Consider the following 15,317-nt stretch of genomic DNA (forward strand, 5'->3'; position numbering starts at 1 on the left):
GTTAAAATTGTAAGCCAGAGTCTGCCAACAGATGATTTCTTTTGACCCTTACAGTTGTCTTCTTACATAAATGAACATTTTGGGATTTCATTCACCTTTTGAAATCTTGTATGCTCTTTTGCTGATATCAGTATACTAAAGATAAGGCTTATATCACTGACTGATACCACTTCCAGAAGCAAGAAAGCTCTAAAAAGAGTCATTACAAGTTCTTAAGTGACTTCACTGTAACTTATTCCTTCTGACATTTTTTCTTCTGTCATTTACATGCAGTGTTACATATTATCTCATAATCTGATGTTTTTCTTTGTTATAAAATCCTGTTATTTCTTTATACTGTATTTTGGTCTGCAAAATTGGAAAAGTATTCTTTTAACAGGCTTATTCCTTGAACAGGTATTCTAAGGAGTACATTCTCTATGTGTAAAAATCAACTGTGGGCTTGAAGCCCTAGATAAAATTAAAGCTTGAGTATATAAAAAGTGATTGTTAAAGTGTCAAGATAATGAAAAGTCAGAAAATAAATTATAGCTGTTATTAATTTTGAATTGTATTCAAACATAGGAATATGTAGCATAGACAAAAGCTGAATACAGAGAGATAAAATTCAATTTTACACTAGGATAATTGTTTTATGTATTTTACATTTATTTATAAGATCAGATAAAGGCTTGGAATTCTCAGTATAAATCACAGTATGGTCCTGATGAATGCCAAGGTCAGTAGCTGGAAACCCCTTTCCTTGCAACACATTAGTTCTGTGGGAAATATAAAGTGAATAAAATGACACTGATAAGCACCATCTTTCCTCCTGTGTTCTTTACTTTCATTATAATGCTAGAGATGTGGATATTTTTGGTCTTTCAAAGGAGTGAGTATTTTCATCTGATGTCTTGTCACATGTAACCAGCAGCCAAGTTAACATGTCTTTATTAAAAAGGGATTAATTAAAAATTTGCTAAAGCACTACACCTGAGAATGGAACTGTCATTGGGATAACATTAAGAAATTAGATTGGTCCTGTTCAAACAGCCTCATGTGTACAGGAGCTGCCGCTGAGGGGATCCAAATCTTATATAGAGTATGGAGCCCTTGATTTAAGAGCCCATTTCTGTAACATATTGCTCCATATCAGAAAACAATATTTGTTAGCCTCTGTTTCAAGTTTTGGGAAACCTTATTCTCTTACTAAATAGACCTTTACTGTAACTTCAGTTTTTATGTGCTGTTGAGTGGTTCATGACTAAAGTAAAAATTTCCACAAATAAGAAAAGTACTGAGTAATTTCTACAAAAAGGAAAAAAAATAACAAGAAGGTATTGGAAAACAAAATATGATCATCTTACATTATTATCAACAGATATGCATTAGCTAATACTTTTTAAAGAGAAATCATGACTTGAATTACTAAATCTTCAACATTTTCTTTTGCTCTGTGTATAGCTTTACAATATCCTTGGCATTCTTACAAATTGCCAAGATGCTGTCTTGGCAAAAATTGCTGATAAACTGCTTCTCAGACTAGCTGAACAAATCTTTTCTAATTAATCCATTTTGCAGCTAAGCACAGGGACATGATTTTGTAGGGGGAGAGGTGAATGGGGGGAGAGTTGGTCAAAGAAATTTAATGGAAACATGTTGGTTCATATACTACATGCAGTCCTTGAAGAAATACGTTGTGTTGTGGTGTTTTAGCAAATAGATTTTTAGCTTTTTAAAAAAAAAAAAAGGATGAAACCACTTTATCCATCATAGTGTTTCACGTATCTCAAACAGGTGCATGAAAACTGTTCATAATAATGGTAATGTATAAATGTTTTCAAGGAAAATAATCTGAAAGATGTTTGCAGGAAACCTCTCATTAACCAAAGCTGTTTTTAAGCTCTCCCTGCATAGAGAATCAGGATACTTTTTTTGTTTTGTTTTGTTACATTTCTATTCCATTTACTGATGAAGAGAACTTCAAAAACATGAACCAGTATAGACTTATTGCAGCAATGGGAAAGAACTTGCAGCTTTTCTGCTGCAGTTCTCTAATGGAACTTAAGCTTCACTCTGAAGGCACTATTTTTATTTAAAAAAAAGTTAAGGGTGAATACGAAAGAATTTCTGCTATCTCAGCAGTCCTTAGGTCTGTTTAATATGCTGCACTGGAAATCTTCAACTGAAAGAGCTGCCACTTGTGGAGAAAATTGTCAGAAATTATCTTGCAGGAGGACTGATATCGAAATGAAGCTCCCTGTGAGGTTACTGCCTCCTCTTTCTTTTTGATGCTGTAGAATTTCTTTCAGGATCATGAGTCCATTTATTCTGTAATACAACTGCTAAAAGAACAGTTGGATTTACCCAGACCACCACTACTTTCATTGCACCCTGGCAGTATAAAAGAATGGAACATTCAAAAAGGATTCCTTGATCATAAAGGTTGTAGATTATGATATAATTGATATAGCAAGAGACTATCTTATCCTGGGATGTACGTTCAGCCAGTTAAGGGTGTTGTAAGGGTATAGTTTGCTGGACTAGAGTAGCATAAAAGTAGGGTGATAGAAATGTGGCTTGGAGCCAATTTCAGCTTGCTGCTTTGTAGACTCAAGAGTTTTATGGTAGCAAAAGTAAACATGGTTGTGGGGTGTAACAGATTTTCCCACACTGTACTGAAGGTGACTGCTGTGCAGGCGTACAAGGTAACTCTAACTGAAATAGTTTCCCCTTGAAATGTAATTTTGTTCCTCTTCTTCACTATCCTGTGGTAGACTAATATTTGTCTCCAGAGCGTTTTTTGCAGGATCTGAAGTGGTGTTACTGTATCTGAAGGTTACTAAATATTAGGCAAAAATTATAATTCCCTTCATATTTTAAAAGTATCTTTCAGAAATCTTCCTGCATGTAAAACTCTTTTGGCAAACATTCACTATCTTGTGCATGTAACTTATACAGAGGCTTTTAAAAAGAGCCACAAAATTATGAGTTAAGTGCCCTTAGAGTTAGATGTCTTGTACTTTGTTTTCTGTTTGGTGTAATACATGCTTTCCAAGTATATCTTACAAATAAAAAATACTTTATTGAGAACACATTCAATATTATATATTATACTTTCTTTCCGATGATACTGTCATTCAGCCTTTCAGAGAGATTACTCAAATTGTCTGTACCTCTGCAGCTCTGTATTTTAACTAATACCAATCAGAAATGTGATACTGTGAGTAAAAGCAGAATTTTGTTCCAGCTGGAATAAAGTCCATTCAGACTAATGTTTAACCTCAGTTCTACAGAAGTTTGTAAGAATATTCTCAGAAAATATTCTTCTCAGAAATACTTTTAAACAAAACTATTTCAGTAGTTTTATGATTTAAAAAATTATGATGGGAAGATAGTTTGCTGGTTTTAGGGTGTCTAGCTTTTCATACATCTAGTGAAAGAAGTTTTTAGGGAGGTGCCTATTAATGGATGCTTGAGAGTAGTTGTGTTTTTCAACCTGTCCTAAAAGGACAGCATAAAATCTTTAAGTGCTAAACTACCTTTTTCTTAGCTTTATCTTTTTGAAGTGGATATCTTTAATTTAAAAAAAAAAAAATCCTCAGTGAGGTTCAGAGTGCTGAGTAAATTAAACTCACTTAACTCTTCTCAGGCAGGATCAACACCTTCTAATAAGGTAAATTTTACAAGACAAAGCCTGCCAGCTTACCAGAGTGCCTCTTTTTCCAAAGCAGTCAACTCAGTAGATGCACAATCCAGCTGAAGAACGGGGAGTGTGGTAAAGTAGAAAAGAAAATGCAACTTACTGGCATATTTTTTTACAAGGAAAAATAATCTGTTAAATGTTTTGGTCTTGAAGTTTTGAAGAAATTAAAAGTACATTGAAGTCCACTCTAAGAACTATGTCATAGTTACATAGCTCTATTCGAAAAATATGGCTCTTTTACATTAAATTTTGATAAACGTGTTAAGATTTACTTTTGCCAGCATGGGTCATAAAACGTTAAAGAAAAGTAGCTGGTAGTAAAGAAACATTCCAAAAGACTTTCTCCCTTCTTTCCTCCTAGTTTGATGTGAAATAGGAAGCTATTTAGAAGTTTTTCTAATGCTATGTTTAAGCATAGAAGCCAACCTAGTACAAGTTCCTAACCTTGTAATGTGCTCCTTCAGCATAAAAAGCAAGATTTAAAAAACTGAAGTCTACAAATCTTGCAGCTCCAGAATATTGTTCTGAATGTTTGAACTGTTGGTGGGGATTTTCTTTCCTTTTTATCTTGTGTTTTATCTATGTTTCTATTGCTGTACAGTGTGGGACCTTGGAGGTTTTTTGGGGTTTTGTTCTTTTTTGTGTGTGGGGTTTTTTTTTTTGGTGGTATGAAACAATGAAACTGTAATGCCCAGAACCTCTGACAAACAAGTCTCAAACTGTTCGGCAAGATTATATACATGAGAAAGCAGTTATCAAAACAAGCCTGGATTTCAGAAGTGCTAAGTAAGAATTTTGCCTCCTTCATCTAGTAAGTCAATTTAGAGCTGTTTTGTTCCACCCAGGAATAACTGCTCTAGGGCCAAGATTCAGCTGATGTCTCAGCTCTCTAAAACCTAATTTAATTTCTTCTTTTCACCTCCGGTGCCCAGTGTGTTTGCAGTGAAAACATTTTAAATGTAGTTTGAATCGAAGAATAATTAGGATATCTATATTCATATTGAAGTTGTAAGAGAGAAAAGAATATTGAACTTCTGTTTCTTTCTGCAAACAGCTGAAGAAAAGAATCGTGCTGAAACTGGCTAGATATTTCCATGCCTTAAATTTTTTCAAGAAAGTGGGGATTTTTTCCATTTGATTTTTTTTTTCTTTTTTCTTTTCTTTTTTTTTTTTTTTGGCTATATAGACTTAGTGGGAAGAAGCTGTTTGATTTTTTTTTTTTTTTTTTTTTGAGGCTCAGAACCTCCGAGTTATGTCAGTTTTCTGTCAGTTATGTGACGCTAAACTTATCTGAACCTCTTTGTGGTATGTATCCTCAGAGGAATTTTTAAGGCTCTGCACTGTAAATTATTTTCTTGTTTCTGTCTGAAATAATGTGCTTGTGAAGGTTTTGAAATGACCTTTCTTCAAAGCACAGTAAAGGATTTTTTTTTTTTTTAAATAAAGTAAGGCTTTTTACGTAAAGAAGGCTCCAGCTTCATTATTCCAGCAGGTATTTCATAATTGATGACAAGATTGTGGAGCTATATATTTTTTTCTCCCCAAAAAATGTATTTCCAAAAATGCTCAGATATTTCATTAGTTGAATGAGAACAGAAATGACAGAGCTAATAGTCGTGGTTTCATTATGGGGGATCTGATAGTTCTGCCTGTGCTTAAAGTTGTCCTTTACCTGTCTTTGAAAGAGTCTCTTTTCTAGGTTTTCCAGTGTTTATAACTTGCAAAACATTAAATGTTTTGGGTGGAGATTTTTTTTTTTTCCACAGTAGATATTTTGGACTGGATGTTTTTGTAAGTTTCAGCTGAGGAAGTTTTGGCCATTTTCCAAAATAGAGATTAGAGATAAATATATTGTTTTTCTAAAATAATTGCAGCAGTTTCACTAGGAATCTAATGTGTGGTCATGTTTTGCATCATTTTATTGAAACTTGGCAGGGAGATTGATTTACTGTCAGAAACTTCTGTGGAAAGGTGCCTGGCATTTTAAACGTTTTTTTTTTCTTTCACTTAATAGTTAACACCTCTTTTTTCCTGTTTGCCATTTCTCTTCCCAGCTGCTGGCTGCTGATTTGGACTCTATGGAGGCTCTTCTTTTGAGCTTGTACCTTACTTGGTTGGTGCAGGAGAAGGAAGCAGTACAGCAACTCTATAGTGGCAAAAGTTTGTGGGTTTAGTCTCTTTGGTTTTCAGCTTCCATTTAAATTCTGAACATTCTCAACAGGTTTAGTTACGTTGACACACGGTACTTGTCTGTAGTTCTTATTCGGTTCTTGCTTACCTCAGAGCATCTGATTCTTCTGTGATGGTCTCAGACTACTTCTAGCTGTGTAGCTTGCTCTTTTAAATGCTTCTGGTCTTCAAGTTTCTTTGGTAGTGAATTAAATCCGAAGGAAGTATCTATATTAATTATTTAAAACCACTAGCCTGCTCATGGTAACTAAATAAGCAAAAGCACAGTATGGCATGTGTGATATCATACTTAAGTATATTGTAAGCACATAACTACTGCATATGTGCTGAAAACACTCCAAAATGCTGTTAACTGAGTATAGCGCACACATCCTGAAGTGTGCCATTGGTTCATAACCCCCTCCACATTGTCCTCAATTATTAGTATTAGGCTAGTACTTGCAGCAGATGAAGGCACTATGTAGTGAATCTATTTGCTAGATTTAAAAAGAATCATAAATTGAGGGCAGACTTATTGAGTTGTAGACAAAAGCATGCCTGCATTTACACCAAAGCAACATTATCAGTTTTGGTGATCTTACTATTGTGCAAGAGTGGTTTAGGGAGCAATTATGCTTTTAGTTCTCCTCAGATATTCATTTCAGAGAACAGCTTAGTTAATTCTCTTGAAGAGAACAAAACTGGCTGATCCAGAGTCTTTAGTCTTTTCACTTTGCAAAATTTTCAGGTGATCTATGACATGATTCTCTTTTCAGCAACTCAAATGTATGCTGTTGAATTTAAGTGGGTAAATAATTTGGGTATATCCAGTGCACTAGGTATGTTACTTTATGACAGCATTGGAGGTACATTTGTGTTTTCATGCTGTTCAAAACAGTCTGTCAGATGTGTAATAGGTGTAGCTGTAGTTCTGTGAGACCTGCGGGCCCCTCTCATTCCCCACCTACAGTACTGGGTCTTGAATGGTTGGCACACTTCTAATGAGCCTCTGCGCGTTCAGCACTAATGATAGGGTGGATACTGGAGACTGATCAAGAACAGTTTCGTAGCCTTTATGCTAGGAATTGGAATGCATTTGCTGTTGGGGAAAAATGGGGCTATTTAAAGGTACTTTGAGAAATGTGAATGGGCTGGATAAACTGAGAAATTCTGTGCTTCAGTTCTGTTTGTTACCTCCTTGCATTTTCCAAGTCCCTCTTCAGTCTTCCTTCTGTCTGTGAAATCAGCTAAGCTATTAAGCTGGAATACTTTTGTCAGGAGAAATATCATTTCTGTTTAATGTTACTATGTATGATGATGGTTTATGATTCTGGCACTAAGTAGCTGCCTGCTTTTATGGGTATATGATATTCTGTGACTTACTCTTGCTTTTATAGTAAAATCTAGGATAACTTTTCTGCGGTAATGGGAATTATGATTTGGGGATTTGGGAATTTTGAAGTATTGAATATACTGCACAATTAATTTTGCAAGTATCAGATCAGAAGTGTATTTTCAGATGTTTCTTAAATCATTTCCAAAGTCAGCTTTGAAGCTACTTCAATCATAGTGACTTTTTCTTATGTTTATTTGGGTTTTTTGTTTTGTTTTGTTTTTTTTAGAGGATTTGTGGGATTGAACCAAATGCTTACAGACGTTTCATCTGACTTTTTCAATCAGTGGTTCAGTTTGGCTTATTGCAGGAAGGTGAGCAAACCACATATTCCAAACATGTAATAAATTGGAGGGGGGAAAAAAAAATGTGATGTTCTAAGCAAGTAGTGCTCAAAATGCTATGCTGATAATGTTGTTGTTAAGTATCCTTCTTATCGGCATTTTTCCTGCCTGCCATGTGGGTCTTCCTTGATTGTGTCATACTATTTTGTCGCTCTGCCTGTCGCGCGCGCGCTCTGCCTGTCGCGCGCGCGCTCTGCCTGTCGCGCGCGCGCTCTGCCTGTCGCGCGCGCGCTCTGCCTGTCGCGCGCGCGCTCTGCCTGTCGCGCGCGCGCTCTGCCTGTCGCGCGCGCGCTCTGCCTGTCTGTCGCTCTGCCTGTCTGTCGCTCTGCCTGTCTGTCGCTCTGCCTGTCTGTCGCTCTGTCGCGCGCTCGCTCTGCCTGTCCGTCGCTCTGCCTGTCTGTCGCGCCCCGCTCGCTCTGCCTGTCGCGCTCGCTCTGCCTGTCGCGCTCGCTCTGCCTGTCTGTCGCTCTGCCTGTCTGTCGCTCTGCCTGTCTGTCGCGCGCTCGCTCTGCCTGTCTGTCGCTCTGCCTGTCTGTCGCTCTGCCTGTCTGTCGCTCTGTCGCGCGCTCGCTCTGCCTGTCTGTCGCTCTGTCGCGCGCTCGCTCTGCCTGTCTGTCGCTCTGCCTGTCTGTCGTGCCCCGCTCGCTCTGCCTGTCGCGCTCGCTCTGCCTGTCGCGCTCGCTCTGCCTGTCTGTCGCGCGCTCGCTCTGCCTGTCTGTCGCTGTCGCGCGCTCGCTCTGCCTGTCTGTCGCTCTGCCTGTCTGTCGCTCTGCCTGTCTGTCGCTCTGCCTGTCTGTCGCTCTGCCTGTCTGTCGCTCTGCCTGTCTGTCGCTCTGCCTGTCGCGCTCGCTCTGCCTGTCGCGCTCGCTCTGCCTGTCGCGCTCGCTCTGCCTGTCGCGCTCGCTCTGCCTGTCTGTCGCTCTGTCGCTCGCTCGCTCTGTCGCTCGCTCGCTCTGTCGCTCGCTCGCTCTGCCTGTCTGTCGCTCTGCCTGTCTGTCGCTCTGTCGCGCGCTCTGCCTGTCTGTCGCTCTGCCTGTCTGTCGCTCTGTCGCGCGCTCGCTCTGCCTGCCTGTCGCGCGTTCGCTCTGCCTGTCGCGCGTTCGCTCTGCCTGTCGCGCGTTCGCTCTGCCTGTCGCGCGTTCGCTCTGCCTGTCGCTCTGCCTGTCTCTCGCGCGCTCGCTCTGTCTCTCGCGCGCTCGCTCTGTCTCTCGCGCGCTCGCTCTGTCTCTCGCGCGCTCGCTCTGTCTCTCGCGCGCTCGCTCTGTCTCTCGCGCTCGCTCTGTCTCTCGCGCTCGCTCTGTCTCTCGCGCTCGCTCTGTCTCTCGCGCTCGCTCGCTCTGTCGCGCTCGCTCGCTCTGTCGCGCTCGCTCTGTCTCTCGCGCTCGCTCGCTCTGTCGCGCTCGCTCTGTCTCTCGCGCTCGCTCTGTCTCTCGCGCTCGCTCTGTCTCTCGCGCTCGCTCTGTCTCTCGCGCTCGCTCTGTCTCTCGCGCTCGCTCTGTCTCTCGCGCTCGCTCTGTCTCTCGCGCTCGCTCTGTCTCTCGCGCTCGCTCGCTCTGTCGCGCTCGCTCTGTCTCTCGCGCTCGCTCGCTCTGTCGCGCTCGCTCTGTCTCTCGCGCTCGCTCTGTCTCTCGCGCTCGCTCGCTCTGTCGCGCTCGCTCGCTCTGTCGCGCTCGCTCGCTCTGTCGCGCTCGCTCGCTCTGTCGCTCGCTCTGTCGCGCTCGCTCGCTCGCTTTCTGTCTCGCTCTCTCTCGCGCGCGCTCTCGCGCGCGCTGTCTCTCGCTCTGTCTCGCTCTGCCGCTCTGTCTCGCTCTGCCTCTCTGTCGCTCTGCCTCTCTGTCGCTCTGTCGCGCGCTCGCTCTGCCTGTCTGTCGCTCTGCCTGTCTGTCGCTCTGCCTGTCTGTCGCTCTGCCTGTCGCGCGCTCGCTCTGCCTGTCGCGCGCTCGCTCTGCCTGTCGCGCGCTCGCTCTGCCTGTCGCGCGCTCTGCCTGTCGCGCGCTCTGCCTGTCGCTCGCGCGCTCTGCCTGTCGCTCGCGCGCTCTGCCTGTCGCTCGCGCGCTCTGCCTGTCGCTCGCTCGCTCTGTCTCTCGCGCTCGCTCGCTCTGTCTCTCGCGCTCGCTCGCTCTGTCTCTCGCGCTCGCTCTGCCTGTCGCGCGCTCGCTCTGCCTGTCGCGCGCTCGCTCTGCCTGTCGCGCGCTCGCTCTGCCTGTCGCGCGCTCGCTCTGCCTGTCGCGCGCTCGCTCTGCCTGTCGCGCGCTCGCTCTGTCTCTCGCGCTCGCTCTGTCTCTCGCGCTCGCTCGCTGGCTCGCTCTGTCTCCCGCGCTCGCTCGCTGGCTCGCTCTGTCTCCCGCGCGCGCTCTCGCTCTGCCTGTCTCTCGCTCTGTCGCTCTGTCGCTCTGTCTCGCTCTGTCGCTCTGTCGCTGGCTCTGTCTGTAGCTCGCTGTCTGTCTCTCGCGCGCGCTGTCTGTCTCTCGCGCGCGCTGTCTGTCTCTCGCGCGCGCTGTCTGTCTCTCGCGCGCGCTGTCTGTCTCTCGCGCGCGCTGTCTGTCTCTCGCGCGCGCTGTCTCTCGCGCGCGCTGTCTCTCGCGCGCGCTCTCGCTCTGTCGCTCTGTCTCGCTCTGTCGCTCTGTCGCGCTCGCGCTCTGTCGCGCTCGCGCTCTGTCGCGCTCGCTCTGTCTGTCTGTCGCTCTGTCTGTCTGTCGCTCTGTCTGTCTGTCGCTCTGTCGCGCGCTCGCTCTGTCTGTCTGTCGCTCTGTCGCGCGCTCGCTCTGTCGCGCGCTCGCTCTGCCTGTCTGTCGCTCTGCCTGTCTGTCGCTCTGCCTGTCTGTCGCTCTGTCGCGCGCTCGCTCTGCCTGTCTGTCGCTCTGCCTGTCTGTCGCTCTGCCTGTCTGTCGCTCTGCCTGTCTGTCGCTCTGCCTGTCTGTCGCTCTGCCTGTCTGTCGCTCGCTCGCTCTGCCTGTCGCGCTCGCTCTGTCTGTCTGTCGCTCTGTCTGTCTGTCGCTCTGTCTGTCTGTCGCTCTGTCTGTCTGTCGCTCTGTCACGCGCTCTGTCTGTCTGCCTGTCGCGCGCTCGCTCTGCCTGTCGCGCGCTCGCTCTGCCTGTCGCGCTCGCTCTGCCTGTCGCGCTCGCTCTGCCTGTCGCGCGCTCGCTCTGCCTGTCTGTCGCTCTGCCTGTCGCGCTCGCTCTGCCTGTCTGTCGCTCTGCCTGTCTGTCGCTCTGTCGCGCGCTCGCTCTGCCTGTCTGTCTGTCACGCGCTCGCTCTGCCTGTCTGCCTGTCGCGCGCGCTCTGCCTGTCTGTCGCTCTGTTGCGCGCTCGCTCTGCCTGTCTGTCGCTCTGTTGCGCGCTCGCTCTGCCTGTCTGTCGCTCTGCCTGTCTGTCGCTCTGCCTGTCTGTCGCTCTGTCGCGCGCTCGCTCTGCCTGTCTGTCGCTCTGCCTGTCTGTCGCTCTGTCGCGCGCTCGCTCTGCCTGTCTGTCGCTCTGCCTGTCTGTCGCTCTGTCGCGCGCTCGCTCTGCCTGTCTGTCGCTCTGTCGCGCGCTCGCTCTGTCGCGCGCTCGCTCTGTCGCGCGCTCGCTCTGTCGCGCGCTCGCTCTGTCGCGCGCTCGCTCTGTCGCGCGCTCGCTCTGTCGCGCGCTCGCTCTGTCTGTCTGTCGCTCTGCCTGTCTGTCGCTCTGTCGCGCGCTCGCTCTGCCTGTCTGTCGCTCTGCCTATCGCTCTGCCTGTCTGTCGCTCTGTCGCGCGCTCGCTCTGCCTGTCTGTCGCTCTGCCTGTCTGTCGCTCTGCCTGTCTGTCGCTCTGTCGCGCGCTCGCTCTGCCTGTCTGTCGCTCTGCCTGTCTGTCGCTCTGCCTGTCTGTCGCTCTGTCGCGCGCTCGCTCTGCCTGTCTGTCGCTCTGCCTGTCTGTCGCTCTGTCGCGCGCTCGCTCTGTCGCGCGCTCGCTCTGCCTGTCTGTCGCTGTCGCGCGCTCGCTCTGTCGCGCGCTCGCTCTGCCTGTCTGTCGCTGTCGCGCGCTCGCTCTGCCTGTCTGTCGCTCTGCCTGTCTGTCGCTCTGTCGCGCGCTCGCTCTGCCTGTCTGTCGCTCTGTCGCGCGCTCGCTCTGCCTGTCTGTCGCTCTGCCTGTCTGTCGCTCTGTCGCGCGCTCGCTCTGCCTGTCTGTCGCTCTGCCTGTCTGTCGCTCTGTCGCGCGCTCGCTCTGCCTGTCTGTCGCTCTGCCTGTCTGTCGCTCTGTCGCGCGCTCGCTCTGTCGCGCGCTCGCTCTGCCTGTCTGTCGCTGTCGCGCGCTCGCTCTGTCTGTCGCGCTCGCTCTGTCTGTCGCGCTCGCTCTGTCTGTCGCGCTCGCTCTGCCTGTCTGTCGCTCTGCCTGTCTGTCGCTCTGTCGCGCGCTCGCTCTGTCGCGCGCTCGCTCTGCCTGTCTGTCGCTCTGTCTGTCGCGCTCGCTCTGTCTGTCTGTCGCTCTGTCTGTCTGTCGCTCTGTCTGTCTGTCGCTCTGTCTGTCTGTCGCTCTGTCGCGCGCTCGCTCTGTCGCGCGCTCGCTCTGTCGCGCGCTCGCTCTGTCGCGCGCTCTGTCTGCCTGTCGCTCTGTCTGCCTGTCGCTCTGTCTGCCTGTCGCTCTGTCACGCGCTCGCTCTGTCGCTCTGCCTGTCTGTCGCTCTGCCTGTCTGTCGCTCTGTCGCGCGCTCGCTCTGCCTGCCTGTCGCTCTGCCTGCCTGTCGCGCGTTCGCTCTGCCTGTCGCGCGTTCGCTCTGCCTGTCGCGCGTTCGCTCTGCCTGTCTGTCGCTCTGCCTGTCTGTCGCGCGGTCGCTCTGTCGCTCTGCCTGTCTGTCGCGCGCTCGCTCTGCCTGTCTGTCGCTCTGTCTCTCGCGCTCGCTCCGTCTCTCGCGCTCGCTCTCTCTGTCTCTCGCGCTGGCTCGCTGCCTCGCTCTGTCTCGCGCGCGCGCTCTCTCTCTCTCTCTGTCGCGCTCTCTCTCTGTCGCGCTCTCTCTCTGTCGCGCTCTCGCTCTGTCGCGCTCTCTCTCTGTCGCGCTCTCGCTCTGTCGCGCTCTCGCTCTGTCGCGCTCTCGCTCTGTCGCGCTCTCGCTCTGTCGCGCTCTCGCTCTGTCGCGCTCTCGCTCTGTCGCGCTCTCGCTCTGTCGCTCTGTCTCGCTCTGTCTGTCGCTCGCTCTGTCTGTCGCTCGCTCTGTCTGTCGCTCGCTCTGTCTGTCGCTCGCTCTGTCTGTCGCTCGCTCTGTCTCTCGCTCGCTCTCTGTCTCTCGCTCGCTCTGTCTCTCGCTCGCTCTGTCTCTCGCTCGCTCGCTTTCTGTCTCGCTTTCTGTCTCGCTCTCTCTCGCGCGCGCTGTCTCTCGCTCTCTCGCGCTCTGCCTGTCTGTCGCTCTGCCTGTCTGTCGCTCTGCCTGTCTGTCGCTCTGTCGCGCGCTCTGCCTGTCGCGCGCTTGCTCTGCCTGTCTGTCGCTCTGCCTGTCTGTCGCTCTGTCGCGCGCTCGCTCTGCCTGTCTGTCGCTCTGTCGCGCGCTCTGTCTGTCTGTCGCGCGCGCGCTCTGTCTGTCTGTCGCGCGCGCGCTCTGTCTGTCTGTCGCGCGCGCGCTCTGTCTGTCTGTCGCGCGCGCGCTCTGTCTGTCGCGCGCGCGCTCTGTCTGTCTGTCGCGCGCGCGCTCTGTCTGTCTGTCGCGCGCTCGCTCTGTCTGTCTGTCGCTCTGCCTGTCGCGCGGTCGCTCTGCCTGTCTGTCGCTCTGTCGCGCGCTCGCTCTGTCTGTCTGTCGCTCTGTCTCTCGCGCTCGCTCTCTCTGTCTCTCGCGCTCGCTCTCTCTGTCTCTCGCGCTCGCTCTCTCTGTCTCTCGCGCTCGCTCTCTCTGTCTCTCGCGCTGGCTCGCTCTGTCTCCCACGCGCGCTCTGTCGCTCTCTCGCTCTCTCGCTCTGTCGCTCTGTCTCGCTCTGTCGCTCTGTCGCTCGCTCTGTCTGTAGCTCGCTCTCTGTCGCTCTGTCGCGCTCTGTCTCTCGCTCGCTCTGTCTCTCGCTCGCTCTGTCTCTCGCTCGCTCTGTCTCTCGCTCGCTCGCTCGCTCTGTCTCGCTCGCTGTCTCTCTGTCTCTCGCGCACGCTCTCGCTCTGTCTCGCTCTGTCGCTCTGTCTCCCTCGCGCTGTCTCGCTCGCTCGCGCTCTGTCTCCCTCGCGCTCTGTCTCGCTCGCTCGCGCTCTGTCTGTCGCTCTGTCTGTCTGTCGCTCTGTCTCGCTCTGTCTCGCTCTCGCGCTCTGTCTCGCGCGCTCTGTCGCTCTCGCTCGCGCTCTCTCGTGCTCGCGCTCTCTCGTGCTCGCGCTCTCTCGTGCTCGCGCTCTCCCTCTGTCTCGCTCTCCCTCTGTCTCGCTCTCCCTCTGTCTCGCTCTCCCTCTGTCTCGCTCTCCCTCTGTCTCGCTCTCCCTCTGTCTCGCTCTCCCTCTGTCTCGCTCTCCCTCTGTCTCGCTCTCCCTCTGTCTCGCTCTCCCTCTGTCTCGCTCTCCCTCTGTCTCGCTCTCCCTCTGTCTCGCTCTCCCTCTGTCTCGCTCTCCCTCTTTGTCTCCCTCTTTGTCTCCCTCTTTGTCTCCCTCTTTGTCTCCCTCGCGCTGTCTCTCCCTCGCGCTGTCTCTCCCTCGCGCTGTCTCTCCCTCGCGCTGTCTCTCCCTCGCGCTGTCTCTCCCTCGCGCTGTCTCTCCCTCGCGCTGTCTCTCCCTCGCGCTGTCTCTCCCTCGCGCTGTCTCTCCCTCGCGCTGTCTCTCCCTCGCGCTGTCTCTCCCTCGCGCTGTCTCTCCCTCGCGCTGTCTCTCCCTCGCGCTGTCTCTCTCGCTCTCGCGCGCTCTCTGTCTCGCTCTCTGTCTCGCTCGCTCGCTCTCTCGCTCGCTCTCTGTCGCTCTGTCGCGCGCCCCCTGTCGCGCGCCCCCTGTCGCGCGCCCCCTGTCGCGCGCCCCCTGTCGCTCGCGCTCTCTCTGTCTCGCTCTCTCTGTCTCGCTCTCTCTGTCTCGCTCTCTCTCCCTGTCGCGCGCTCTCCCTGTCGCGCGCTCTCCCTGTCGCGCGCTCTCCCTGTCGCGCGCTCTCCCTGTCGCGCGCTCTCCCTGTCTCGCGCGCTCTCCCTGTCTCGCGCGCTCTCCCTGTCTCGCGCGCTCTCCCTGTCTCGCCCTGTCGCGCGCTCTCCCTGTCTCTCTCTCTCTCTCTCTCTGTCGCTCTCTCTCTCTCTCTCTCTCTCCCTGTCGCTCTCTCTCTCTCTCTCTCCCTGTCGCTCTCTCTCTCTCCCTGTCGCGCGCTCTGTCGCTCGCGCGCTCGCTCTGTCGCTCTCTGTCTCACTCTCGCGCGCTGTCGCTGTCTCGCTCTGTCGCTGTCTCGCTCTGTCTCGCTCTGTCTCTCTGCTCTGCTGTTCTACTCTGTAAAGCAGAAAGCAACCCAGAATTTTAGTGTATTATATGAATATTGGCTTTTGTATATTAGTCTTATTGTAATCATTAGAGTAATAACATATGGAAGGGACCTTTGAATGTCATCTGTTTCACACCTCTGCTCAGACCATGGCCATCTCTGAAGTTAGATGAGGTTGCTTAGGGTGATACCCAGATGAGTTTTGAATATCTCCAAGAACGGAGATTCCATAACCTCTCTGAGCAACTTGTCTCAGCATTTGACCAGACACATGATGAAAGATTTGGTTTTTTTAAGCTGATGCTTAGAGTTTTCTGTGTTGCAGCTTGTGTCCAAGAAAAGAGTCTCTCTCTTG

General features: G+C 50.3%; 2 protein-coding genes across 31 annotated transcripts in view; one reads left to right on the forward strand and one right to left on the reverse strand.

The window, feature by feature from the left end:
- Window positions 1-15,317, forward strand: part of MIPOL1 (mirror-image polydactyly 1) — a 210,869-nt gene that overhangs the window by 22,421 nt on the left and 173,131 nt on the right. For 27 of the 30 annotated variants that reach the window (XM_068946476.1, XM_068946486.1, XM_068946495.1 and 24 more), the window contains one exon: window positions 7,477-7,561. The exons of the other annotated variants lie outside the window; for them this stretch is intronic. The gene's annotated coding sequence lies outside the window, so the exon portion shown is untranslated. The remainder of the gene's footprint in view (window positions 1-7,476; window positions 7,562-15,317) is intronic. 30 annotated transcript variants of the gene reach the window in all.
- LOC138067350 (zinc finger CCCH domain-containing protein 13-like) lies at window positions 12,200-15,221 on the reverse strand. The gene is made up of 3 exons (XM_068944109.1): window positions 15,154-15,221; window positions 14,088-14,970; window positions 12,200-12,940 (listed from the first exon to the last, which is right to left on the reverse strand). The coding sequence occupies exons 1-3, from the start codon at window positions 15,219-15,221 to the stop codon at window positions 12,200-12,202; spliced, it is 1,692 nt and encodes a 563-aa protein (XP_068800210.1).

The sequence above is a fragment of the Struthio camelus genome, chromosome 5 (genome assembly GCF_040807025.1).
Source record: "Struthio camelus isolate bStrCam1 chromosome 5, bStrCam1.hap1, whole genome shotgun sequence".
In the NCBI taxonomy this organism is placed as follows: domain Eukaryota; kingdom Metazoa; phylum Chordata; class Aves; order Struthioniformes; family Struthionidae; genus Struthio; species Struthio camelus.

Bases quoted from the DNA above. Each gene is read 5' to 3' on its own strand.
- LOC138067350 (XM_068944109.1), bottom strand. From the start codon at position 15,221: ATGCTGAGACAAGTTGCTCAGAGAGGTTATGGAATCTCCGTTCTTGGA. The intron at 14,971-15,153 runs GTATCACCCTAA...TCTGCTTTACAG, and splicing joins GATATTCAAAACTCATCTGG to AGTAGAACAGCAGAGCAGAG. The intron at 12,941-14,087 runs GCGAGACAGAGG...ACAGACAGGCAG, and splicing joins GAGAGCGAGACAGAGGGAGA to AGCGCGAGAGAGCGAGAGAC.